General features: G+C 38.6%; 1 protein-coding gene across 1 annotated transcript in view; it reads right to left on the bottom strand.

The window, feature by feature from the left end:
- htr4 (5-hydroxytryptamine receptor 4) overlaps window positions 1-27,902 on the bottom strand; it is a 179,432-nt gene that overhangs the window by 57,904 nt on the left and 93,626 nt on the right. Inside the window, exons 4-5 of the mRNA XM_079249570.1 lie at window positions 13,131-13,284; window positions 7,217-7,824 (exon numbers count right to left, since the gene is read on the bottom strand). Of these exons, the coding sequence (XP_079105696.1) occupies window positions 7,217-7,824; window positions 13,131-13,284 (762 nt within the window). The remainder of the gene's footprint in view (window positions 1-7,216; window positions 7,825-13,130; window positions 13,285-27,902) is intronic.

Here is a 27,902-nt window from a genome sequence, read left to right as displayed (position 1 = left end):
AAAACCCTGCTGATTGTTTACAATCCCAGAATGGTTCTGGACCTGAATACATCTGGAATATGTTCAGAGAACATAAACCAAGCAGAGCTCTTAGATCCAAAGACTCGGGTCAACTCGTCCAGACCAGAGTCCAGACTAAACATGGAGAAGCAGCATTTAGCTGTTATTCTGCAAACAAGTGGAATAATCTGCCAGTGGAGATTAAACTTTCACCAAATGTAGAAACTTTTAAATCCAGGTTAAACATTTCTTTTCTCATGCGCAGTAACTTTTACTTAATTCTAATTTTAATTATTTTAATATAATTTATGATTTTATTATTCTATTTGTATTGTCTTTCATGCTTTTTTTTTTTCTGTAATGCTTTTAATGTTTCATGTGAAGCACTTTGAATTGTCTTGTACATGAAAGGTGCTGTACAAATAAACTTGCCTTGCCTTTACAATCCCAGAACGGTTTAGGCCCAGAATACATGTGGGATATGTTCAGAGAATATGAACCAAGCAGAGCTCGTCGATCCAGACTCACGTCATATTGTCCAAACCAGAGTCCAGACTAAACCTAAGAAGCAGCATTTAGCTGTTATGCTGCAAACAAGTGGAACAAACTGCCAGTGGAGATTAAATCTAGACACTTTTTCCATCCAGGTAAAAAAAAAACCCACTTTTTTCTCATGCATTTTTCTCTGCACAGTAACTTTTAAGTTATGTTTCTTTTAATCATTTTAATTTAATGCTTTTAATGTTTTATTTAAAACACTTTTAATTGTCGTGTACATGTAGCCTATTATGTTAAACAAATAAACTTGCCTTGCCTAATTGCCTGGTTAAGCTCCAGCACCCACTCAGCTCTAAACTGGACTAAGCAGCATAGAAAATAAATGAATCTACATGAAAAAAACAAAACAAAAACATGCTTTTGTTATCACACAGCTGCTGAGGCATGTGAGCGAAAGACAACCAGAGTAAACACACATAAATCATATGTCATGTTGGGATGGGGCAGTAAATCACTTTTTGTGCCGTTCAATGTTCTTTCAAGTGACTGTGAAAGACTTGATGTCCTTGTACTGAATGAATTGTTGTGTGTGTGGATTTTAAACGCTGTCTTGCAACGAGCGTCATCTTTTGAGATACTTGAATGTGAAAATTTGACCTCACGCCTGTGTAGTCCATGTGATGGCTTCATCTGATGCAAGTTCCACTTCTCAAAACATACTTTGTCAGGTTAAATTACTCATCCTTTTCTTTGACTATCGCTAACTCTAAACCATACTTACATTTTTTTAGATTTGGGTATTAAAATACTCAGATGAGAGAAGCTCCATCACTTATTTAGGCTTATAAATATATGGTTTGGGTAAGGATGTTAGATTTATTTTTCACACAAACACCACATAGCGTCATGGATGCGATGTAGAGAACTATGTGCTGTTTTATGACTAAATCACATATTACACACGATCTTCACGACAGATTTATGAAGCTCTGAAAACCATAATTACTCTCTGTAAATCTCTCTAATGAGTCTAAACACGTGCACAAACCTTATTTCAACTCCACCTTTAATCATGAACAAAAGCTGACTCCACCATCCATCAGCAGCAGAGCAAAGGACTGGGGATTATACAATCTTCTGCTATATATGCAGCGGAATAACAGTCTTTGTGGCATACAGCCTCGTGTGGAGATGACTGGGGGAAACATGTGTAAAGATGGATTGTGGTATGTCAGCTGCCTTCTTAAACCGCTTACTGAAGTCTAAAGAAGTGTAAGAGAGCATCTAATACCAAAAAAAATTTAAAATACTCGCTCCTTTTGAAGCCTTTTTAGGGTCTTTACCAGCCATTATGTACAACTGCAATCCAGCTCTGCATTTATGTACATTACCCTTATTTTAACAGAGCATGTTTGAAATGTTGTTTCCTTTTCGACCACAGTGAATCATTGCTCAGGTGAATTAGCATGTTTTATGCTGGATGCAACCCTCTGCATTTATTCGGGCTTGGAACCGGCACCCAGAGAAAAACTGTGTCCCCCTTGGGGCTGCAGCAGCAAAGGGGAGCAGGACTCAAAACGCAAACCGTCAGGTTACAAAACAAGCGACTCTACTGCCTGAGCCACTGCCACCCCTAGCAGAGCATGTATGAAATACTAATACAAAAAAAGTAAGTAAATAAATTTAACTAAACAACCAGGCTACTTTAGTAAATATTCACGAGTATTGAATTTTCAAATATTTCTCTTCCTAGTTATTGGCATTAGAAATAAAAACTAAATGCTGTCCCCAAAAATTAAACTGAAACCTGCAGTAGTTGGAATATGGGGAGGATGCTACAGATGTTTCCAAAATGCCCTATTTCACTTTGTGTTCATGCTACCAGATTTAACTAATTTTCCTTCTGGGAATGGATATTGGTTTATTCTTATGGACATGCTACGATATCATCTAACCAGAAACTATATTATATTTATACAAGAAAGTTCTATGTTTTGTCAGGTAGCACTTGGTGACACAAAATACAGTGCATCACAGACTGTACGGTTCAGACTAAAGCTTCATGAGTTAAATGTCTTGGCCAGCAAGTGGAAGGTATCATGTGCTCATGTGAAACTTTGAGGAATTAGCCATTTTCTTAATCAATTTTTCTGGAAGGCTTTAATGCTCCATGATGCCTCATCTGACCATCACGTGTAGTATATAACATTAGAATCAGTTCATTTTGGAGGATTGTGGCATTTTTTTTTCGACACTTTCAGACGAAAAGAAGGAAACAATGGCATCAGTTAATTTGCCTAGTAAAAGGCCCGTAGAAGAAATGTTTTAAATGTGCAACTATGTGATATGTTATATTTATATTTTACCTGAACAAGAAGTGACTGATGTCTAAATGTAGTCAAATGCTTACTGGACAATTTGACACTATGTATTAAAAGTACAGTACACTGTTGATTATGTGCAAATTCTCCTCCAGCACATCTTAAAGATTCTGAATGGGGTCTATGTCTGGACTCTGCTGTAGCCAATAATGTGTGAACATAATGTCCCATGCTCCTTGAACTAGTCTTTTACAGTTTTATCCCAATGAATCTTGTCGTTGTCATTGTGGAATGTGGCAGTGCCATCAGGGGAAGAATCCATTGATGGAATAAACTAGTCATTCAGTATATTCACCTGAATATACTGAATGACTAGGCAAGTCAACTGCAGGGATGCCCTGATCAGGCAGTCAGGGGTGACCAGTGCCACCCTGAGAAAAAAGCTGGCCATCCCACTAGAGCCCCCTGCAGAAGTGATAGGTTTTCATTCATGCCAACATTCATGTACTATTGCGACAACACATCATGCTTTGTTGCTTTGTTTATATTTGAATTAAAAATGTCTTTTAAAATCTAATAAAAACAAAAATAAATAAAAATGTATTTTATTCAGGCAAGTACAAAGTTCTACTAAAATGTTCTTTTTGAGAGTGAATGTGTGAGTAAGTGAATTTTTATCAACTTGTTGCCATTTTGCCTCCCATATTTTTGTTTTTGGTCAGGAAAGCAGCAAAAAGGTTTTATTTTATTTTAATGGCGTGACGAGTCTGTGTACTTTTCGTTTGTTAAGGTTACATGAAGGCATAGCAGATATGCTCAAAACTTCCCTGCTTGCTGGAAACATGTCAGTTTTGGAAGCAGCCAATCTCCAAAATATTTACAACATTTTAATTATTTTTGCAATCCAGGAAGTCTGAGTCTAAATCCAACAATGGAATTGTTAAGGCCTCTAAAGTTGAATTTTACTTGTAGAATGAGTGGATAGGTATTGAGGTTTGGCCCTCAGAGCACCCCTATCGATGCATTTAAATCTACAATGTTCAAATTGTTCTCCCAGGGGGGAGTGATCTGCCCCCCTCCCCTTAAAACCAATGTTGTACATACACAATTTTGACTTAATAACCCTTGGTAACCCCTTAAAAAATCTTTGTTGGCATCTCCTTCAGCTGACCTAATTCTTTGAGCACATAATGATGCTGAACCCAGACCTGACCAGTAATCCCAGTTTATAGACCTTTCCCACAGGTTTATACCGTAGCGCTCGGCTTGATTGGAACATCACTGTATCTGCCTCTCTTCTTACTCTGATGCTTTCTGATTCTTTCACTATTAAACAAAGTCCTGAGGTCTACTGTCAGTTTTTTCTTTGATTAAATCTCAGCAAACATTTAAGTGATCACTGGTTACCATAACTCAGAGTTGTTTTTTCCTGGTGACATTTCTTCTTGGAAGACAATGGTTCCCCACTATCCTTCCAGTTTTTAATAATACTTTAGGCAGTTCTTAACCCAGTTTTAGTAGTTTCTACAATCTCCTGCGATGTTTGCTTGGCTTGATTGAAAAAAAAAAAAAAATCATAGATTATCCCCAGATATATTTACTAATGTGCAAATAGCTCATTTAATTTTAGCCAACACTTAACATAAAAAGGGTTACAGAAAGATGGCTTCCATATGGATGTTCACTAATAGCTTCCTCTCAGTTCCCAGAAACATCTCCCAGGAGTAGTCCACAAATGTGCAGTGAACAGAAAATAAAATGTGTCACATAATGCCAACAGAATGGACTTTAATAGGCTAGAGTTTGTTTTGTTATAAACACATCTATTGATCGCTTACAATTACAATGACCTTCCACTTGATAATTTCAACATGTCAGCACCAGTTTGGTACATTTGCTGCTGTGATACAGGAACAATGAGGCGATATCCATATCCAGGGTTTTCTGCTGAGTCAAATCCCTAAAACAATTTGTTTTTACGTGTAAGTTTCAAGCGTCAGTCTGAGATCTGCAACGTTGCTGAATGGGAGGATGGACGTTTGAGACACTACACATTAACCTGCACGAGGCCTGTGTGTGTCCTGATGAGACTTAGATATTAATACTCTTAAAAAATGTATTCATGCTTTTGCATCCTCAGTCAGCAGCAGATACATCACTATACATTTCTATTTGAAGTTAAAGACATGCAGTTTCACGAATAACGATGTCATGGGTTTGCAGAAGAAGAAGAGGAGGAGGATGAAGGATTCACGCTGAAAAAATAAATTATATCAAAGGGTTTATTTAACAAACAGAAGGACCAAGGAACCGGATACGATAACAAACGGACTGGTGCCTGATGTGGAGAAATGAGTTGGTTATAAAGGGAGGCGGTGGTGATTGTGGACAGGCGTGTTCATTCACCTAAAGAGATGCAGCTGTGGCTGGAGAGGGAGGATAATCCAAGTGAGGGCAAATGGAACCAGGTAGGGTATGACAAGCCAGGGTTTAATGCTGGTGTTTAAACGTTGTGCTATCTCAATAAGGGTAGTTTACTCATAATCCATTCACTTATAAAGGAGTATTAAATTAATATAGAACCACCGTGAACTTTTAATTCCAGTTACTTTACTTATTTAACTGAAAATAGTTGAGTGTTAGATTTAACAATTCAAAAGTAGAAAGAAAATTCACTCAACAGAAATCAAAGCGGCAACAAAAAAAAAAAAAAAAAGGAAAAACAAAGAAGCGGAAAACACCAAATGGTGCAGTATTACTGGGCATCACAACTTTACCAAGGCATAGCCACACAAAGACATAGCTGCAACAGTTCATTTGTATAGGTAATAAAAATCTTAGGAAATGACTGCAACAGAGGTCCGGGCATTCCTGTTGACAAAACTTCTTTCACTGATGTAACATCCGTCTCCTTCCTCAGTCAGTGAGTGGCACCACAGTCTGGTCAAATTTGCCACTTTTTTGGTCTTGATGTTATGTAGGCATTTTTTTCTATACTGAAAGGGTCAAAGCTAAGAACTGTTCTGAAGCTTATGAATTTAGGAAATGCAATCCAAAGGGAAATATTTCATATTGACTTTATAACAGTCACGTGTCTAAATCCTGCAATCCAATTTATACAGATGTCTTCCCCTTTCGAGGTCATGTTCCCCCACAAAGTTTCTTCATCCATCAGAGCTGTCTCGGATAAAAGCACGAGTTTGTAAAATGGTCTCTTCAGATAGCTTCTTTGCTCTGATCTATCTTCATAAAACAAGCCCAAAAAGTCCAGTCTGTGATCATGTCTATAATCCTCTGCTATCTGTTGTAAAGCTCTTCACAGAAATCATGACCGAGTTTGTATCTCTGAACATTGCTGTGGCTCTCCAGCTGGGTTCGTCATACAATGAAGCTATTTGTTCTTCAGCTCTTCATTTCTTAGAGATTTGCATGGGAAGTCCATGCTGTCTTTGATGATGCAGTTACATGATGAAAACAGGTCAGAAGATGTCAAACACACAGATATGTTGTAAAATGAGCTAATTTGATGCTGGTAATGAGCTCTAGTTTTCAACATGAGGGGTAGTGTGAACATTTTTTATGTCATTTTGTGCTTTATTTTAAAAACTACACTGTAAAACGTTTCAGTTAAATTTCTTTCTCGGACTTTCCACTTTCCATGTTTTCCTAGACAAATAAAATGAAAATGTTCTCATTTGCTTTACTGCGACTAAGACAGTTTGCAAAGCATTAATTAAGGACCTGTTGAGAAGGACTGTGTTTGTCTCTTTTTTTTGACTCAGTGCAGTTCAAACCTGGCTGGCTTGTTGATGACCCTCTCCATCTGTTTACCCAAATAAACTGGGCCAATGCTGCCAAACGAGCAACAAAGTCATGGGAAAATGGCATTTTATTTCTATCTTTAATAAAACAGAAAGGTAGAAGCTAAAACACTCATATCTTGTGTTTCAAGGCTGTAGTGAATTTTACACTGAGCTAAAAATTTGAATTTTATGTTACTGATATTAATAAAGTTTCACTGAAAACTCCTTTGAAAGGATTTCTCTGCACACCTCAACAGGTGACATTTTTGGCAGAGGAAGACTAGACTTGAACATTACTAGAGATAAGCTCTGGTTTATTAGAAGTAACGTTGGTGTAAGGTGACATACTGACATCCATTTCTGAAGCTAGAAGCAGATTTTCCCTACTTGCTGCCATGTTTTATGACAAATCCTAATTTAAATTCTCCATGTTAAAAAGTTACTTAATGCAAAAATCACTAAACACCAAAACAAACAAAAAAAAAAGCAGCATCATTCTACATTTCAAATTTCCACTCGAAGTTTATCCCGAGTGCAATTTCAAACTAAGTGACAGAACCAGCACACCATGAGAAAGTAATCCGAAGAACTTACTTGAGCACATGTGTGGAACCGTTGATCTGTGTGGCTGCACAGGTGGTACTGGGAGCAAGGATGGACGGCCTGCGGTACCTCTTCCTCCCACAACACAGGATGATGAGGAAGGCACGACGGAAGGACTTGTTGAGGAAGGCATAAAGGATTGGGTTCAGCATGGAGTTGATGTAACCCAGCCACAGGCAGGCGGTCCACAGCTGGTCGGGCACTGTGTAATCTATAAATGGGTCCACTACGTTGGTGACAAAAAATGGTGCCCAACAGAGACAGAAACATCCCATGATGATGCACAGAGTCTTTGCTGCCTTTGTTTCTGTTCGCATACGATGGTTGCGTTGATGATCAGCAGAATCGGCGCCTGCGTTGACCCCGGCGCCAGCACCCGAGGTACCAGGCGTGCTGGCCCCAGCTCCTCCTGCCCGCTGCAGCATGCTGATCTGTAGAGCGTGTGCTCGAGCTGTGATGTAGATCCTTTGGTAAGCCAGCACCATGAGGACCAGAGGGATGTAGAAGGCTACCACAGAGCAGGTGAGGGCATATGGCTTGTTGACCATGAAGACACAGGAGGTGGAGTTGCTGCCTCCGCTGTTGCTCCTCTGCTCAATCTGGCAAATAAAAAAAGAGAAATTAATTATGTCATGTGGTTTAATTTAATGTTGGGACACTGCTTTCGTTGCTGGAACTAAAAGAGCATTTTTGTGATTCTCTGATGAGGTTTTGATGCAACAATAGAGTTCAAGATGAATTCAAAAATCCATTCAAATTGATGACTGAATGTAGAGTATTTTGAGCATCACATGCTGGTTGGAAGTAGTCATTATGCAAACAACAAGCGTCTTGTGTTTTCATCCTTTTTTCATTATAAAATACCCATTTCTGCATTACAGACCTGCAACACATTAAAAAAAAAAAAAAAAGCTCCCCACTCAGCATTCGCCCTGTCTTTATGGGTCATCATATGGGTCTCTGAGTGGAACAGTGGACCACCTCTGTAGCCTCTTTGGGATCCTGAAGAAGGCATGAGAGTTTGCCCTAACATGTGCTTCATCGGCTAGGAGAAGGCATTTGACCATGTCATCCGGGGACTCCTGTGGGAGGGTTACTTCAGGAGGATGAGGTACTGGACTGACTGGTACGAGCAGTCCAGTGCCTGTGTGACAGGTGTCAGAGCTTGGTCTGCATTGCCGGCAGTAAATCATTTTAGTTTCCGGTGAGGGTTGGACTCCTGCCAAGGCTGCCTTTTTAACACCAATACTGTTCATAACTTTTACAAACAGAATTTAAAGGTGCAGCCCAGGAGGTGCTGTTGAGTCATTATTTATTGGACTATAACAAGCAATTTTAAATTGATAGGTACTGCAGACTATAGGAAATTATCATCTGAAAGATTATATTAAAGATGAGAATTATAATTGAAAGTAAAAATATATAAACTAGTTAATAAAATAGAAAGCTTACATTTACAGATCAGCTTATCAGCTCCTGTAGAAGACACTGAGGTCTAGACGGAAGCTCGGAGGGGACAGAGTCTCCATGGTCTCGCCTCCACATTTATGGAATTCTTTGTCACTATAGGATTGAGCAGCCACATTTCTGTCCACCTGAAGACCCATTTTTATGACCTGGAATTCAATCCTGCATGAGATTGTATCTTTTTTCTCTTTTTTTTTAATTGTTTTTAGTGTTTTTACTTTTTATTGTTTTGTCTTTTGTCGTTTTACTGCTATTATTCTGATTTCACTCTGCACTTTATCTGAACACTTTACTTCTATGTTCAGAACTTTGTTAAAACTGGTGCTGTGTTAAAGTTTTTTATAAGCTAAAGTTTAGTTGACTATGCAGTATAGAAAATGAATCAATGAACTAAACTAATAATAGATTTATTTGTTACTTTTTTTTAACTTCCTTAAAAACTTTATCTTGGCTTCATAATGTTTTATTAAATGTGGCATAAAAGCAGAAAATGCAACACTGAGTAGAGAACAAACCAGTAACCAGCTAAAGACAGGAACACAAATTTAGAAATAGAGGAAATACAATAAAAGCTTGAAAGGAAGATTGTTTTATAATGTAAATATGGGGAGCAACATCAAAAGCTCCGGCACCTTTCAGCAAACATAGGAAATATTAAATTTTACTTGAATAAAAATGTTAATACTGGGAATTTCCTTTCTTTAGTGCATTCTGTAGCCTTGTAATGTCATTCCCCAGGTAACATGATCATTCATGCCTCTCATGTTTTAATAAGATTCAAGAAAAGTTGAACTTCAGAAGGACTTTGCTCTGTTAAGGCAGGAAACATCTTCAGACCTAAAGGAAGCAGCTTAAAATCCCATATTCTGTGTAGTCAAGAAGTGAAATGCTGCTCTGGAGCAAGAGCAAGCCTTTGAACAACATCATTAATCACAGTGAAATCTCAGATTTATTCTCTACTGTCATCTCATTTCTGTGGTAAACTACAGCTCAAGGCTCAGAGGAGGAAGAAGAGAAAAATGTGATGCTCCGCATGAATGAAACTGAAGCGGAATTTACGAATGGACTGACACTTCTTTGTGTAAAATGTTCTGTTAAACAAACGAAAAAAAAAAAAAAAAAGTGGCTCCTCATCAAGTAAATCTATCTGTTTTTTAAACTTCTCATTGCTTGCACAGGAAGCCTAAGTTGCTTCGATGATGCAGTCTTATGACAAAACCAGCAGAGTTAGCTTACAGCTTTTCACAGCTATGTGGTATAATTAGCTAATATGATGCTAATGAGCTCTAGTTTTAAACATGAGCGGCAGTCTAAAACTTTTTTTAATCACCTTTTGTTCAGAACTAATTTTCCTTTTCAATATTATCACATGTAAATTTTTTCCAGACAAAAGAAAAAACTGACAAAGGAAAAAAATATATAATTTGCTTGACTGTGACAAAGACTATTTGGAAACCAATAACAAGGACTTGTGGGGGACTCTTATGGGACTCCATCCAGACCTGGCTGGCTTGTTGCTGACCTTCTCTTGTCTGTTTACTCAAATAAACTTGGCCAATGCAGCAAAACTATCAACAAAGTCACTGAAAAAAGACTATTTTTCTCTTCCTGGAAATAAGAGAGAAAGTTTGAAGCTAAATCAATCATTTTGGCACTTTTATGCGTCAAGGGAGTAAGGTTTGGTACGTGGACCTAGATTTGAACTGCAGACTTTGGGGACATGTTAAACTCACATTCATTAACTTGCTCGAATCATTCATCTTTTCAGGGAATACAAGATTTTCATTCATCATTTTGAATATTCCCAAATTTGAACTAATTTGGGTTTTGTTTCCAGTAAAAGTTCTTACAAATGCAGGTCGTCTTTGGACCTCTGGTTTTCTCTGGTAAAGTGTTTATGATCCTGATTTTGTCCATTTCAGGGTGTCACATCCTATTCCAGTTTTCCAATTAACTCTCCTTTAGGAGGGCAATAATGTGTTAAGATTTTTGTTTCAGTTAAATAAAGGCCATTTGCTATGACTTCTTTCTCTGCGCTGCTGCTCCCAGTACTTGGGTCTTCTCCTAGCACTCCTTGCAGCAGTTTGGTAGATCCCAAATAATTATTTTTTAAAATGATCTGTCATTACAGAACTGGAAAAACCTCTTCACTTCAGAGATGCAACTTCTTGTAAAACCGCAGCTTGTGTCCTTCGGTCGGTCGCTGTGACGTACCCACAGGCCATCTTGTCTCACCTGATGTCTGTGTGTTTTGTTGAGTTTTGGAGTTTCAGTTTGTGCCAGGGAACGACCGCTTTACAGAATATTGAAACAGCTCTAATTAGACCCACAGAGAGCCGTCGCTGCTGCTGCTTGAACCTTACACTACCGTTGTACTCAGCTTAGTTAGTGTGCATCAGAAAAATACGATGGAAAGGTGTGTGTCTGTGTGCTTGATGTGTTGTGTGTATTGCCTCTATTGCTGCCAAACGGAACTGGCCAGTTCCCAGTTAAGAGGCAGCTTAGATGGAACTTCTGCTGGTAGTCAGGTAAAAACCAGAAAAGTTCTTTTCTTTCCTGGTGGCCTCAAATTCTCCTCTTATCTTCACACTTGTCTTCAAACACTCTCTTTGAAATAAATTAAATAATTACTTTTTTACACATTGCTTTAAATTTTTAAGCCTTTTTTTTGTTCTCTTCACATATTGCATTTATCTTAAATCAAAAGCAGACATCTTTGTTGTTACAGCCTCAGGTCCAAGCATTTTTCTTCTTTTGTGCGTGTGTGTGTGTGTGTGTGTGCGCGTGTATGCACATGCATAAGTATTCCAATTATCTGTATGATTACAGATTGTAGCTGGCCAGTTTGGCTGTGTGATTCCCTATCTCTGATTAATTGGATGATCTGGCAGTTCCACCCTCCGTTTACCAGTCACTGTGTTTCCTCATCTGCACTGCTGCCGACCAATGAGAGAGCTTTATAATGTTTGGGTACATCATCATGCATGACTGTATATCTGGAAGGCAAAAAGAGGTTTATTGCTGTTCCATAACTGAGAATCATCTCTAAAACCAAGGTAAATTGTATCATAACAAGGTGCATCGGAAGCAGCCAAAAGAAAAAAAAAAAGTTATCCTGATTATCTTAAAAACTTTCAGAGATCCTTCATTCTCACACTCACATTACGATCGCATCAAATCTTTCAGTCATGTCAACGCACAAATGATTGGAAGACTTTTGTCATGCATCCATGTAAACATGTCAGTCTCTGATCAGTTCAGGTCTTCGGTGTAATCAGACAGACAAATGGTGACAAAGTGAGCATTGCATACCCAGTGCCAGGGCAAAGCCTTCCAGTTTGTTAAGCCCATCATGCGAATCCAGGCTGCTTGCTGGTGATTGTGGATGGTTAACTGGTGAAAACCTATTCCCTGAACACGTGCCTTCTAACCTTGACTAAGTCAGCAGTCAAACACACATCAACAGTCAGGGTTTGCTCTAATTTCATTTTACTGCTTCTTTTAAGTCTGAAGATGTTTCCTGCTTTAACAGAGCAAAATTCAACTTTTTGAGAATCATTTGGATTTTTCAAAAAAACACAATGCTTTTTTCTGAAGCGTGAAAGTATTACAGACAAAAATAAATAAATAAATAAAAAACTGAACCAGTTCACCCTTTTTACACCCTAAGCTTGGTGTGTTCTTGGTGCTGATGTGTGTGCAGTGTTGATGTCCGTTAGACATGTTTCTGTCAGATCAGGCTTCATACAGCGTGATAGAAAAGGTAACTACAAGTCTCTTTTTACTCCTGGGGTTTGTATTATAGATTATAAGCCTTATGTATTCTCCTCTAAAGGATCTGGTGACAGCCGTCGTTTGTTGTGTCCCAATTCAGTTGTTTACATCTTGCGACCGCTCACCACAAGTTAAAGCATCCATAACCTAAAACCCTTTCGGTTGCCAAGTCCAACTGAGGAGTGTTAAAGTTTCCTTTTAACTGCAGGAACTTTTGATGAAAGATCATAAAATAACTAAATTCAGCTTATCTTTCTTAAGGTCACTCTTGAGCAACATCTTAATTTTAAAGCTTTATATTTTCCTCCTATTGTTGTTTTAAATTAAAAATGACTCATCAGGGACTCTTGTAATCCAGACAAGATACTTTATATTTTGGTCTAAAAACAAAGAAACTGCCAAACTAAATGTTATTGGTGTCAGCGGCCTTCTCCTTCCGCCTTTGTCTGACATGTTGATGTTGTTTCCATGGTAACATATTAAGTAACTGTTCCATCTTGTAAACAACTCTCTACAGGACTGTAATTTCTTTAATTGTGTTTATAGACACCAATAGTTTCTGCAATGCATGTTTTTCTTTCCTCTTTCATTTTCTGTCCATTTTCAGCTAAAAAAAAAGTGTTCTTTCATCATCACATGACACACAAACACATGCAGCACTCACCAGGTGGGTGATGCCGATGCTGTTCCAGCCCTGCATGATGGGCAGGAAAGAGATGAAAGTGGGAATGACCCAGCAGCCACCGATCATTAAAGCCACTCGCATGGGCGTCATTTTGTTCCGGTAGACCAGAGGCTGGCAGCAGATAGCGTAGTACCTGCAGAGAGATCAGCAAAAGGGTGAAAATGTGATCTGCTGCACTCTGGTAGATCATCTGTTTAAAAGAAGCAGCTACCACATAATACATTACAAAAGAACTCACAACTTTAGGTTCACGTTTTAATTTTTATTTAATTTTCTTAAGCAAACATTTCAAGCAATTTGGAAACTCGTACTGATGGAGAGCAGTAGCTAGGGACAAAGAACAATGAAATACAACCGGAGTCAGATTATTACTTCTAAGATTTCAAAAGTTTGAAAAGGAAGGTTGCGGATTAATGACATTAGAAAGCATGTTAGTGTCATTTTCCAGATTAAATCTTTCCTCAGTTTAATGCAGACTAGTAATTATTTTCTTTCTCAGTCATGGTGTAGATTAATCCTGAACAAAAGACCTTAAACAGCAAAGATGCTCACATAAATGCCGCTGACATTTTAAATACACTGCTCAAAAATATAAAGGGAAGACTAAAGTAACACGTTGTAGATCTGAATGAATGGAATATTTTCATTAAATACTTTGTTCTTTCCATAGTTGAATGTGCTGACAACAAAATCACACAAAAATTATTAATGAAAATCAAATGTATCTCCCCATGGAGGTCTGGATTTGGAGGCTGATCCAACTTTGAAGTAATGTCCTTTAAACAAGTCAACAGTAGTGTGTGTGTCCTCTGCGTGCCAGTATGACCTTCCTACAACGCCTGGGCGTGCTCCTGATGAGGCGGCGGATGTTCTCCTAAAGGATCTCCTCCCAGACCTGGACTAAATCATCCACCAACTCCTGGACAGTCTGTGGTGCAACTTGCCGTTGGTGGATGGAGCGAGACATGATGTCCCAGATGTGCCTTAACTAGATTCAGGTCTGGGGAACAGGTAGGCCAGTCCATAACATCAATGCCTTCGTGTTGCAGGAACTGTTGACACACTCCAGCCACATGAGGTCTAGCATTGACTTGCATTAGGAGAAAGGTACCTAATGGTAGTCAGGCTACCTCTGGCAAGCACATGGAGGGCTGTGCGGCCCTCCAAAGAAATGCCACCCCACACCATTACTGACCCACTGCCAAACCGGTCACGCTGGAGGATGTTGCAGGCAGCAGAACGTTCTCCACGGCGTCTCCAGACTCTGTCACATCTGTCACATGTGCTCAGTGTGAACCTGCTTTCATCTGTGAAGAGCACAGGGCGCTAGTGGTGAATTTGCCAATCTTGGTGTTCTCTGGCAAATGCCAAACGTCCTGCAGGGTGTTGGGCTGTAAGCACAACCCCCACCTGTGGATGTCGGGCCCTCATGGAGTCTGTTTCTGACTGTTTGAGCAGACACATGCACATTTGTGGCCTACTGGAGCACCGCCAGCATTCAAAAGTGACCAAAACATCAGCCAGAAAGCATCGGAACTGAGAAGTCGCCTGTGGTCACCACCTGCAGAACCACTCCTTTATTGGGTGTGACTTGCTAATTGCCTATAATTTCCCCCTGTTGTCTATTCCATTTGCACAACAGCATGTGAAATTAATTGTCAATCAGTGTTGCTTCCTGAGTGGATGGTTCGAGGTGTGGTTGACTTGGAGCTTTATTGTGTTGTTTAAGAGTTTGCTTTATTTTTTTTTTAACAGTGTTGTTTTTATTTTTACCTCTGCCAAGGAGGTTATGTTTTTACCGGTGTTTATCTGTTTGTCTTTTGTGGTCAAGATAACTCAAAATGTTATTGACAGATTTTCATGAAATATTCAGGAGTTGTTGGAAATCTGTAAAGAGCTGATTTAATTTTGGTGGTGATCCGGAACTCCTTTTTCAGGAAAAAAAAAAAAAAAAAAGTGTTTTTGTAATAACTGGACATACCATTATCAACCTTGGTATTGTGTTTTAACGTTATAGTCATTTGATTGTGTAATGGCTTTATAAATATTTCACCCAAATCAACCTCAGATGGAGTTTTTGACCGATGTAAAATGAAGATAGGAGGTTTTGGTGGTGGACGATTATGGCAGCTCCATCGGCTGCAGTAGCTCATAACATTATTTCACCATCAACTCACATAGTTTATTGTTTTATTTCTGTGCTGTCATCCTTTCTCTTAATACATTTAGACAACATCTATATGAAATAAGTGCTATTATCATGTAAAAAATTAACTAAACTGCATATCAACCTCCCGTTTCACTTTCAATAACAATGGCACAACAACAACATTCAAAATGGGAAATTTTAAAAAACGCTGACAAAGGTTTCCTGAATAAAAAACAATCTGACAAACTCACATGACATTTCAAAACACTAGAATTCAAAATGAAACTACACCGACAGAATGAACATGAAGTGACTTTGAGTGTGTGTAAAAATGGTAGCACTAGAAAATTTCATACAAAATAAACATTATGAACAGAAGCAAAATAATTTCATTTATGACAAACATAAGATATATGTGTGTGTGTATGTGTGTGTGTAATTTCACAGATATTGAACAGCTGATTACAAACAAGGTCAAGGGCAGAGCAGCTAAAACATCCAGCAGCACAGGACTTTGGTTGGGCTGCTGCTGCCTAAAATGAATGGCAGCCTGTGAAACGGTGCAGTGTCTTAGCAGACAGACCTCTGCAAGAAAATAAAATAATTAGACAAATTAGACAAACTGCATGTGTTTGTGTGTGTGTCCTCGTGGGCCAGGTCATCATAAAAGCTGTGGAAGTCTTTGGATTTGATCTGCTTTGAGTTCTTGGAGTTTTCGTACTACATCTGCTTAATCTTCAGAGTAGAGTGATGTGACTGCAGAGGGGTGTGAGGAAGTATGTCAGAGCTGCTTTGGCAATGGTCTGTAGTCATCACAGTGCTTGATTTTGAAGCCCACCGTGCTATCGATGTTTATCTAACCAACAAAAAACACATTAAACAGTTAACATATAATAAGGATTATATTTTCACATAATATATCCTTGCTTTGCAAACTCGACTTTTTAGAATGCAGTGCTAAACATTAAGCTCTCACTGCTATTTTATGTTGCTCATATTGTGATTATATTGTGAAAATGGAGAAACACATTGTCAGAAAAATAAATAAAACATTTTATTACATGCCAAGTTGTAAGAGTAGAACATGACAAACTATTTCTTTAGCACGTTTTGGCGTCAGCAGTCAGACTGGTGTTTACACCATAAAAATGCTTTCCAACCTTCTGTGGATTAATTTGTTTTAATTACGTTCTACTTGAAGAACTTACCATGGAATAAGTGTGCCTTGTTTTTTCATCATTCTAACAATAACAAAAGATGAAGTAGCTAACTAGTTAGCCAGCAAGTAACACGGTGTAATCTTATTAGATTGAATGCTAGCTAGCTAGCTAGCTAACAATGTTAAAATGGATCAATCAGGTACTTCTGCAATCACCTGTAATTCCTGTTTTAATGCACGTGATGCAAATTAAATGGATCTAACAGCCTATCGGGTTCTCCACAATGACCCATCAATTTGAGTTAGCTGTGTTGTAGCGAGGATACACGGAAAAGCTGCTCTATTTCAGCAGGACTGAATTGAGTAACCCTGTACCCCTGCTGAAAGGCTTATATGAAAAAACAGAGTTATTTACCTCTTTAAAATCCAACAATGTCCTTGTCTTCTTTCTTGTTTTGCCTGTATCTACTCCTTTGAGTATCATCAGAAAGTGGTGGAGAGGGGGGCTGGTGAAAGGAACTGGTCAACAGTTTCAAAATCCAATAGCATTAAGAAGTTTTGTCACATGGGGATTTAAACACTTTTGATTAGTTCAGTTTTTGTAAAACTACAGAAATAAAGGGTGACCAATAAAGCACATTTATGAAGAAAGAAGATGCACAACTTTTGGACATTGGATGTTTGTGCCTAACAATGATCTTGAGGCCTCCTTCTTTTAAAAAGTCAAAACAGGAAGACTTTGTGCAAACAGAAATTAAATGCTTGTCAGGCAAAAACATGGTTAACTGTGGTTAATTTATTTTGTGCCGATTTATACAGCCCCAAGGAGCTCAAACCTCTGTTACCACAGCTTTAAAAATTCCCATCTAAGTACACAATTAATCCTGAGAACGTCTTGTCAGAAAGTTTCCACGTCTTACTCCGAATTTTTCTCTGAGAACCAGCTCCATTAATATATTTTCATTACATTGTTTTTACTCTGGAGGTTGACTTAACATTGCACTCTGCTGCAATAGAAATGAAGATAATCCGGTTTATACCATCGTCAGTCACTGTGGATATTTTCCTGCCTCTTGTGCTGTGATCCTACCTCATTACCTACTTGCAGTGCGTGGCATTTCACAGCCATCAGTAATTTGGAAAGGGTGTGTATACTGTGTGTGGTCTCCATGTGCAGTGGCATTATAAAAAGGTCAAGAGGCCCTTTTCTATTTGAATTCCCAAAGCGGTTGTGTTGAAAGGTTGCAGATTGATTCTTTAAGTGTGGATGTGGAGGACTGAGTGACAGAACCCCCGTGTCTGAATCACAAGTTGGAATCCTTGTACAGTGCCAGCATAAATGTCCAAACACACAAACACGCACATCCACTAAGACGCAATGTGCAAACACATCCCTGAAGCTCAAGTACATACAAAGAACCAACAGATACACAAAGATACACACACACACACACACACACATTCATACACACTTTAGCCTGGGTAAGATTAGAAGCAGACACAGCACAGTTGAATGGCAGCATGACCACGAGCACTTTAAATGGGCCCTGCTTCCCTTTGATCTGCGAAACATGGCTTTCTGTTTATTTCAGACATTTTTATTCAGACATTATTTATTTGAGAGCAGATTTCTGAGAGCACCCAAAAGATTGTTGATGCACTCTACGTTCACGTGAAGCTGCAGGACATGGGAATTTTGCTAACGGATGGCGTGAGTTCCAGTTCTTTAGGCTATCCAAACAGTAAAATCTTAGAAATCTAACTTCTTCTAATAAAAAAAAAAAAAAAACAACAAAAAAAAAACATACCAACCACTAAATGTGAAGATATTTTTTTGTCCAAAATCTAGTAGTTTAACAATCACCAATTGTGAAACTACTACTACTAACAATGTACTATAATCATGAATTAATCATGATTTGTTCATGAATTACGAGATGCATTATTAACATTACTTAATGGGAACCGTGATGCAATATTATCAAACATGTGTAGACCATACCTTTTTAGATTGTTTTTTTTTTTTTTTTTTTTTCACTGACTAACTATGTGAATACACTGTTCACTTTAATTCACACAGATGCACCAGAATTTAACACTAAAAGACAGAAAAATGTACTCCCCTTTGATAAGCCTCAACTTCACCTTAACATGGAGGGGTCTGAATTAGGGTCAGTGTGACACATTTGATACACAGTTTCTGAGACATTTGCATCACTTAATGGTTAAAAACTCTTGAAATCCTGTTGAACACAATCTGATACTTGTCTTCTGTTTACATTACCCTCAAATGAAGTGGACTTTCCGAGCAACTGGATGAAGATTTAAACCTAAACGGCTGGTGTGAACGTGCCGCAAGTCATATCAGTTGAAGCTGCAGACGCTTCTTCTTTGAGATAAGCTATATAGTGAAGGAAAAGGCAAAGACAAACTGACTTTCAGTTTGTACTTGTGGTATGATGATAGCTGAGAGATGTGATTAATGCTTTAGCTAGAATCAGCCTGTCCCATCTGGACTGTGCATGTTCTTTGTGTTCTGGTTTTTATTGTTTTCCCAAACTAACTTAGAAAGTAACTCTTTCCATCTGCTAAGAGCACCAAGAGCAAAGTGAGTGCCACCAAATTTCAGCCCACACAGAAACAATCTGATCACTGTTAAAACCACATCCTTCATCGCTGTCAACACTGAGGTCTAATCCTTCGCCTCTGGCTGCTCCTGTACCATATCTTTCCCATGATGTCACTCAACACTGGTTTGTGCTATTAAATGTAAACTTGCTGGAAAATAAATATTTTTTCAATCTCACTGAATCTAAGAATACAAAAACAAGATTTGCTTAAATCAAAGTGAATTTGTTGTAGTCTGGTTTATTTTGGAAGATGAACATAATTGCATGAGGAGATGGGTCGATGGTGATTCACACAGATAATTATAAATGTTCCTTGTACCCACACAGAAATTCCTCTTTCAAATCACTCGATTTCAAGCTAAGTGTTGGTGATTTGTTGTTTTAACCTACTTTAAAGTCTGTATTTGCTTCTCTGATTCTTCTTTTGATGTTTTTTTTTCCCAGCTTATTTATATTCTTGTTGTCATTTAACTGCCTTCATTTTTTTTTTTTTTTTTAAATGGACACATCTGGATGTTAATTTGTCTTCTGGAATTATTATTGTTATTGTGGATTTCGCAATTAGATTGATCAAAAATCAACATCAGTAAAACATCTGGGGAGAAAGAACGCTTTACAGTGTTTGAGGGATTAAAGCTTTTACCAGTTGCTGAGGGCAAGATACAGGCAAAAACCTGAACAAACTACTGTAAAACAGGTCTAAAAAGTGGGAGTGTTAAGAGTCTGGGGAAGAGGGCGACACCATAGTCTGGGAGCCAGCATCTAAAGATGAACTTTCTCCTTTTACGTTCCTGTACTTGTATAAATAAACAAATAAAAAAATGTGCTCTCCTGGCACTGTTTAACAAAAATCTTCGTCCATGTCCAGAGTCAAATCAATATGTGGAAATCTATCTAAAACTGTGTACATGACAAAAAATGACCCTTCAAAGAAAGATCATCCATGACAGAGCCAACATAGAGAGGTGACACTCCAAAGGATCAATTTTTCATTTATTTTCTATTACCCTTCGTCCAGTTGATGGTTGGAAGGAAGCTAGAACCTCTTTCAGCCATTAGCAGGTGAGAGGAAGGATACAACCTGGACAGGTCAGCAGTCCATTACACGAGGATCGATTTGGAATAACTAATTGACCAATCATCTTAATAAGACACATGTTTGGATTTGTCTGGACTGTGTGATGAAACCCAATCATGCATCAGATCAACATGCAAACACCTAAAGCTGGATTTGTACTCATGTGGCCAATGCATAGAGTAGGTAGGGATGGTCTACTTGAAACTGGTAAAATGTGCTTTCATGCTCGAGTGTAGGGTTACAGTGTCATTTTGTAGTTTGGCTTTCATGGTTACCGCACAAATCCAGCAAGAAGCTCCACAAACCCAGAAACGCCTAATCACCAACCCACCGATCACAAAGGAATGATCCTGTGTAATCATGGTGCAATAATAAGTGGGGCACGCCAAGCCTCCTTGGAGCATCCATGATGCCGTAACTGACCTTATGCAGACGTTACGTTGGGGATAGATCCAGCTTCATCGTAAGTCTCATGAACCTTCTTGTAAGGTCAAATCACAGTTCAAATCTTGTGTCCCATATTTACATACATATTGTTTTACATTTGTAGCATGTCCATCCATAAATACACATGCTGCTGAAAGATCATGCAGAATAAAGGCAACTAATAAGAATACATTTACATGCCGAACATATGGTTTAGCATACTCCATCATCAGCTTGTTAAAGAGGTTCCAAGTATGAGAACAAGCAGATACATCTATGCTCTTTCTAAAGCAGTTTGTTTCTTTGTATCTAGTTTTTTCAGCTCTCTTGTATTTCTCAGTCTAAATAGCTCAAAGTTGGCCTCTTCGCTGAATGCATTTATGCCAGAGCATCCTCCTCTTAGCAATTCTGTTATTTTTAGTCCTAATTCATTTCTATTCAGCCCTTTTCAGTATCTTCAGTTAACATTAGATGAATAAGAAGCTTTATACTGCAGCTGCTCACTTGTTTTTTTTATGTTCTCTTTGCTTCTCTATTTCCCCGTCTCGCTTCAGCATGCCTTATTTTCTCTTTCTTTCTCTTTTGTACACACAAGCTTGTGTTGTCTGTAAGCCAAGTTAATTCTTTAAGCAGGAACACACTCGAGGCAACACACTATTCCTACTTTTTTTCCTTTTAGCCTTTCCAAACCCTGTGTCTTCTGCTACTTTCAGATTCTTTATTAATTTAATTTCTTGAATTCAGATTTGTTTTTCTAAATGAAAGGAAAAGTACACAGCGGATGATAGCAATAGGTGAGCAGGTATCCATATAGAAGGTCATGTGAAAATTTTGCATTCATTTCTGATATCCTTGGTACTGTGTATGTTGACTCACTGAATGTGTTTCTGTCCAGCGGTTTACTATGTATTCCTCTTCAACTGCTTGTTGATACAAAAAGCTAATTGGTAATGAAGATGACTAACTGAAGTTCAAACCAAACATCATAATTGGGAAGAAAAGAGGATTTTAGTTACTTCGAACATGACCTGAGTACTTCAGAAACAGCTGAGCTACTGGAATTTTCACACATAAGCATCTTTAAGGTTTGCAGAGAATTTTATGAAACCAAAGAGAATATCCAGCAAGCAGCAGCCTGGGTCAAAGTGGCTTTTTGCTGTCAAAGGTCCAAGGAGAATGAGGAGACTGGCTGGAGACGATAGAATGTTTACACACTGCAGTTTTTTGGTATCTTCTGCTATCTGCTTCCAGCAGGATAATGCACCATGCCACAAAGCTCAGATCATCTCTAACTGCTTTCTTGAACATGAGAATGAATTAACTGTACACCACTAGGCACCACAGCCACCAGCTCTCAATCCAATAGAGCCCCTTTAGGATGCGGTGGAATCACACAAATCTGCTGAAATCTGCAGACACTGTGTGATGTTATCATGACAATAAACAGCAAAACCTCTGAGGAATGTTTCCAAGAACTTTTTTTCATCTATGACACCAACATTAATGCAGTTCTGAAGGTAAAAGAGGTCCAACATGATACTAGGAATCTATAAAGTGGCTCGTGAATGCACATGAAAGACCAATACATTTTCTGTCCTGATCTGATTGGTGTTCTGTCTGCCAGGCTCCTGATTGTGTCCACCTGTGCCTTCTAATTGCACCCAAGCTGCTCACCTGTTTCATCTTTTACTGCTCTAATGGCAAAGTGTCAGTTGTCATTTGTTTACTGGTCCACTGCAGCCTTTCTACCACAGACAGTATGCAGTTGTTTATTGGGCTAAACCTTGCCCTTGGATCTGCCTGGTTTATCCTTGCCTCCTACCCTAGTGGCCATGCATGTTAAGATTGTTTGCTCTTAGATATACTGACCATTGCTGGCACTATATTACTCTTCTGCATTATTGACCAGATTATTGTCTGGATCTATTGTTTACCTGCGCTGTAGTTTGCCGGACTACATTACACTCACTGTCATCAGTTTTGACATCCTACCTTTCTCTATTTTCCCTCAGTGATGCATCAAACTACTTTACCTCACTATTTTTGAGTATACACCTCTGGTAAAGTCAGTTTAGTTACTTCTCATAAACTTCCAAACAAAGTTGGGTTTTAATAATTGAAATCTAACATTCTCTGGTCATTACATATTACAGAATATGTTCTAACAGTTTTACTTTCATGTTATCAAGCATTGGACATGTTTTTTTTTTTTTGTGGAGGTGGGAACTGATAATACCTGTGACTTTTGAAAAGGATCATTACCGCATTTATATAAATGGATTGTCACAATGGACTATAAAACAAATCTCTCTGTTAAAATACTGTTTTATCTCCTCTTTGACAGCTTGTGAAATACTACTTAATACCAGGATACAGCAGCCAAGTCCTGCTTTTCAAAAAGATGAACTATATGTCTTGTTTCAACGAGAAAAAACAGTAACTTCCTGCCAAAAAGATCAAGCAAATGAGAATATACAGGATTATATTATTGCACAGGTACACTATCCTGTCAGTCTTTTATATATTTATATTTAAATTTTAGACTATATTTGACAACTTACTTCTTTTCTGTCTTTTTTTCCTTAGTTATTCCCCCTAAAGTATTTTGTGTGGGATGCCAGAAGCTACAAACACTAGCTTTTATTCTCTGTTTTCTTTGAATGAATAAACATGTTAGATTTGAACCCACAACATCCAGTACAATGGCCCATTCTCCTAACCACAAGGCCACTATTCAGCCCACATATGCATGTGTGGAAAAAGGCTAATTCTTCAATTGAAAGAAGGATGTTCAAGGTACTGTCAGAACTATTGAAGAGTTTTGCTATTGGCATACAAATGCCTTTGTCAAACTTCCATCAGAGTGTAATCAGCAGGATTGCTTAAAGGGAAAGGTTGAACCAAACTGCTGCGAAGAAGCTAAAGATAGTTATAAATAGTGCCAAAGCACATATATCAGAATGAGCTGGAGAGTTTAACATTTGAATGGGTGAAAGAGCACAACAAACGTAGAAAGTTGAAACCATGGTTTTCTGAGCATTCGTGTAACCATTAGGAGGAGAAGCGTGGCTATTTTATATGATGCAGTACCAGAATTTAGACCTGTTACCTTCCGATCCAAATCTCTTTCATTAAACTACTACAGCACCAGAAGACTTATTAGCCCCCTTGCAGTAGTATTATTATTTTTTATTTCTTTTTTAGAAATAGACTGAAAAGCCATTGACCTGTTGGTCAACTAAAAAGCACCATAGACTGAAAAGCACCGAGTTTCTTTTAATTTCTGGTCTTAGAGTGCTATTTAGTGGTCATGTAAAGGAATACTTTTCTCTTTAGGCGCTATTAATAGGTACTATTAAGAGGTACTGAGCTGACTTGATATACCGAGGCCCCCTCTTTTTTTTAATAAGTTACAAAAAGGCTTAGCAGATACTAACTACAAACTGATTTAGTTAGTAACAAACAGACGTTGTTGGTTGAACCACCCAGCTGGGAGCAATGTGTGAAATCAAGTATTATGACACAGTCTGAATAGAAGCAGCTTCAATGAGAAGTAAAGTTCCACAATGAATTTATATAAGGGTCAATAGCTTTTAAACAGCACAGGTCAGAGTTACATATAGGAGGATCTCTGTGTGCACATGCCTGTTGTGAGACACTACCAAAATGGTACAAAATGGAAAGTTTTCAATTTTAATAGGGCTGCCGTGTATCGGCCACTGGCAACTGGTGCATACCACAGCAGCAAAGCATACTGGGAAGCTCCAGCCACCACATTATCAGTATTATGAGGGCTTCCATGTACCGGCTAATGGGAAGTGGTGCAGAGCTCTGAACCCTGTTTAAGCCATTTGCAGCTCAATATGCAAACACTGACCAATGGCGAAGATGAATTTTTTAAGCGTCTGCATTTGGTTTGAAGGGCTTTCATCCAATCATAAGGCTGAATTATTTTTTACAAAATCCTAAATGTCTCAAAAACTACAAAGATTTGAAATGACAAAAGTCATAGCACACATCTCCTGAAGGAGCTGCAGGATTGAAGATCTGAGTGATTGAAGTGACCTGAACGATGCAGGAGGAGTAGCATGCCAAAGTTTGGCAAAGTAATAATAAAATGGCGGAACAGGATCTCAATGCCAATGGCCATTCACAGACATAAAGAGAAACAGGAACTTAATAGTGTGAATGCGAAGAATCCCATTCACACTGATGAAATAAAACCAAAGTAAGCGTTACACTTCAGCCTCCAATACACACAATATATACAGACTAAACATCTCACAGATGGGAAACAGACGGTCTGTAATAATGCTGTAAACAGAAACTGTGTGCATCTGTGCATATTTGAGTCAGTGTACAGGGTCTTTTAAAATGCACTGCTCTAAGTCTAGATTTTTGTGTGGTAGTTTCACTTTGCCCCCCGTATCTCTGGAGGAAGTCTGTCTCTTTTGGCTGCCCCGCTGAACCGCTGGTCACTGGCAGTGAAAATGCAAAGTGGCAAAAAGCTGTCTCGAGGCTCGATCTTTGCACCACCGTTCTCCCTGCAGCCAAGAGGTGAGCAGACAAATGGCAGGTTTCATTTTTACCTTGATGGTCCCTGAAACATCAGATCTGCTTTAGTGTTTCCTTTTACTTCAGATTCAAACATTTTTCATCAGTTGAACTGAATTTTCCACTGATTTTCTTTCTTTTTTTTTAAGACCTCGACATCTCCTTTCATATAAGATCATGTATTACCACTCAGACAGAAACTACAAGAAAGTCCAGTTTCTGATTCTCTGACCTCAAGACACAGAAATGAAAAGGGACCAGGAAGGCTTCTCATAGAATAATTTCATGTTGGTGCTTCAAAAGAAATCCATTTTCAGATTACAACAAAAGACAAACCTTGAAAAGATCAAGGACTACCTTGAAGGGTTAGCCTTCAATCTACAGATGTTCTTCAAGGACGTCTTTAAAGGAATTTTTTTTTCCAAAGATGGAGCCAAAAGTGCACTCAGCCATTGAAGTTTGAAGCCATAACTGCAAATTCGAACACGGGCTCTTAAGTAGAGGTGGTCATGAATCCACAATAAAGAGAATCAATAAACTCCCTTACTGCTACCTTGTGTAGCACTCTAAGGAATTAGATTTCTTTTTTCCTGGTTTTGCTGTATGTAGGTCCTTTTCCTCTGGTTGTCGATGTGCCTGCATTTCTTCTCTTATCGCCTTTTTGTTGTAGTCTTTCAGTTTTTTTGTGCTGCATGTGATCCTAATCATTGTTACTCTGGGATTTACAAAAAAAAAGGAAAAAAAAATCAATACACTTACTGCAGCTGTTTACACGAGGAACTTATGGCACATTGAAATTTCATACATGTGAACAAAATATATGCATAGATGTCAGAAGTGGGTACATTTTTATGAGATAATCTGCTGGGCAAAGTCAAGGAACCTGGAGCGAAGTAAAATCTAATTACAGTGGGAGTATCACTGGTAAGAACTGCCAGTAAACTACCAAACAAAAATTCAATAGGTTTGGCAAACAGAGTTGAACTCAGCCCACATTCCCAGTTTCTTTTCTGTCTGTTGATAGCTGATTGCTTATATCAGCCAGATGCTCAACTGATATCGTTCTACTTAACCAGTTGGAACATCTCAACCAGGAAAATCCACTTTGCAACCCACCTCCATCTCTCTTCCTCTTTTTAATGATGTTACATAATGTAATTAGTCATTTCTGGTGTAACTGATGTCTCCTGTCTTCTCAGGGACGTCCTATGCTTTTATAAACGTGAGAGGGCCCTTGACATAGAAGAAAAGCAGAGCCTTATGATGTATTTTCACCAGAATAATCCATGAGATTCAGCAGTTCAGATGGAATTTTGTGAATTGTCGCAGTTTCCTTTGATTTGGTTTGCTTTCATACTACTTTTTACTGAAACAGAATAAACAGCCTGGACAATGTCCCACAATTACAACAAGTGCTCACTAGGGGTGATATTGGCCCCTGACCAAGAAGAAAAAGAACAGGATGAGTAAGAAAACCTGCTTTACTGACTGACCAGGTCTGAGCAGGGAAATCTTTCCCCTTCAGCAGACTCATGTACTACAAGTAAACATTGCAGCAACACTACGTTTGTGCAGTATTGTGGTTTCTGTTTTTGCTTTAAAGTCTTCAAGTCTTACAAAAATGTGTTCAGAATGCACAGTATGAGATTCAGCATATCCTGCAGGTGACTCTGTGATATATTCTACACTTTCCCTTTGGTTCATTAAATGGCATGTTTGCTTTCAAACTGTAAACCATATCACCTGAGGGTCCACTAGTAAGTCACCCCTGGTTTTCATGGTCTTCACTGTCTGCCTCTCTTGTTAACAAATGGATGTTCACCCTCTAAGCACAGCAGAGTATCTGTGAAAGTGGACCAGGATTTGTTGAAAGCAGACTAAACAGAGGCAATGTGAATGCACCTGAAGTTTCTGCAGAAGGAGATATGACTAAGCTGCTCTGACTTAAAGCCCCAGTGTGTGAGAAGTACGACTGTATCTTCACAACCATAAGGTGCACTACATGATAAGGATGATGACAAGCAGCCTCAATTACCGAGTCTACTTTTGTCTTCGGGTCACACATAAAGCACACCGCATTACTGGCCGCATGCTAAAACCAAAGTAAAACAAAATAACAAAAGCAGAACAGAGTATTTGGTTTAACTTTATTCAACAACATTACCAGTAATTATTTGTAAAACACACATTTTTTTTATCAGTCCGTTGTGATAAATCCTTCAAAGTCCTCATCTTCTGTGTCAGAATTGAACAGCAATTTTCCCATGAAGTATGGGTTCTCAGAGTCAGTGTCGTTGCTAGGTAGCTGTTCAACGATGATACCAACTTTCGCAAAAGCTCTGACAACAATCGATGGAGATACGTTAGCCCAGGCATCCACAATAAAATCACATATGAGGGTGAAAATGCTTAATTTGCCTGACACTGTCACCTGACACCACCTCTCAGTATATGTGAAGGTGTGTTTACCATCTCTCATTCATTGCTCCCATGTCAATCACAACTTAGTTTTAAAGCCCTGTTCACACCAATGCCCAGTGGTTGTAGGTCTTTCGTTAGTCCTCCTGAGATGATGACAAGAATTCATTTGCTTTACTTGATTTTTTACAGTAGTGGTGATATGGGCGCACATATAGTTGCGGATCAACAGAGACAGTGATGCAAAAAAAAAAAAAAAAAAAACTGCTTTCATTTACTCCTCGTATTACTATGACGGTGGGAAATGGTTTTACAGTCAATCAAGCAGAGCGTTTAC

Source organism: Telmatherina bonti (assembly GCF_933228915.1).
Source record: "Telmatherina bonti genome assembly, chromosome: 12".
In the NCBI taxonomy this organism is placed as follows: Eukaryota; Metazoa; Chordata; class Actinopteri; order Atheriniformes; family Telmatherinidae; genus Telmatherina; species Telmatherina bonti.
This window is presented reverse-complemented; position numbering and strand designations above follow the sequence as displayed.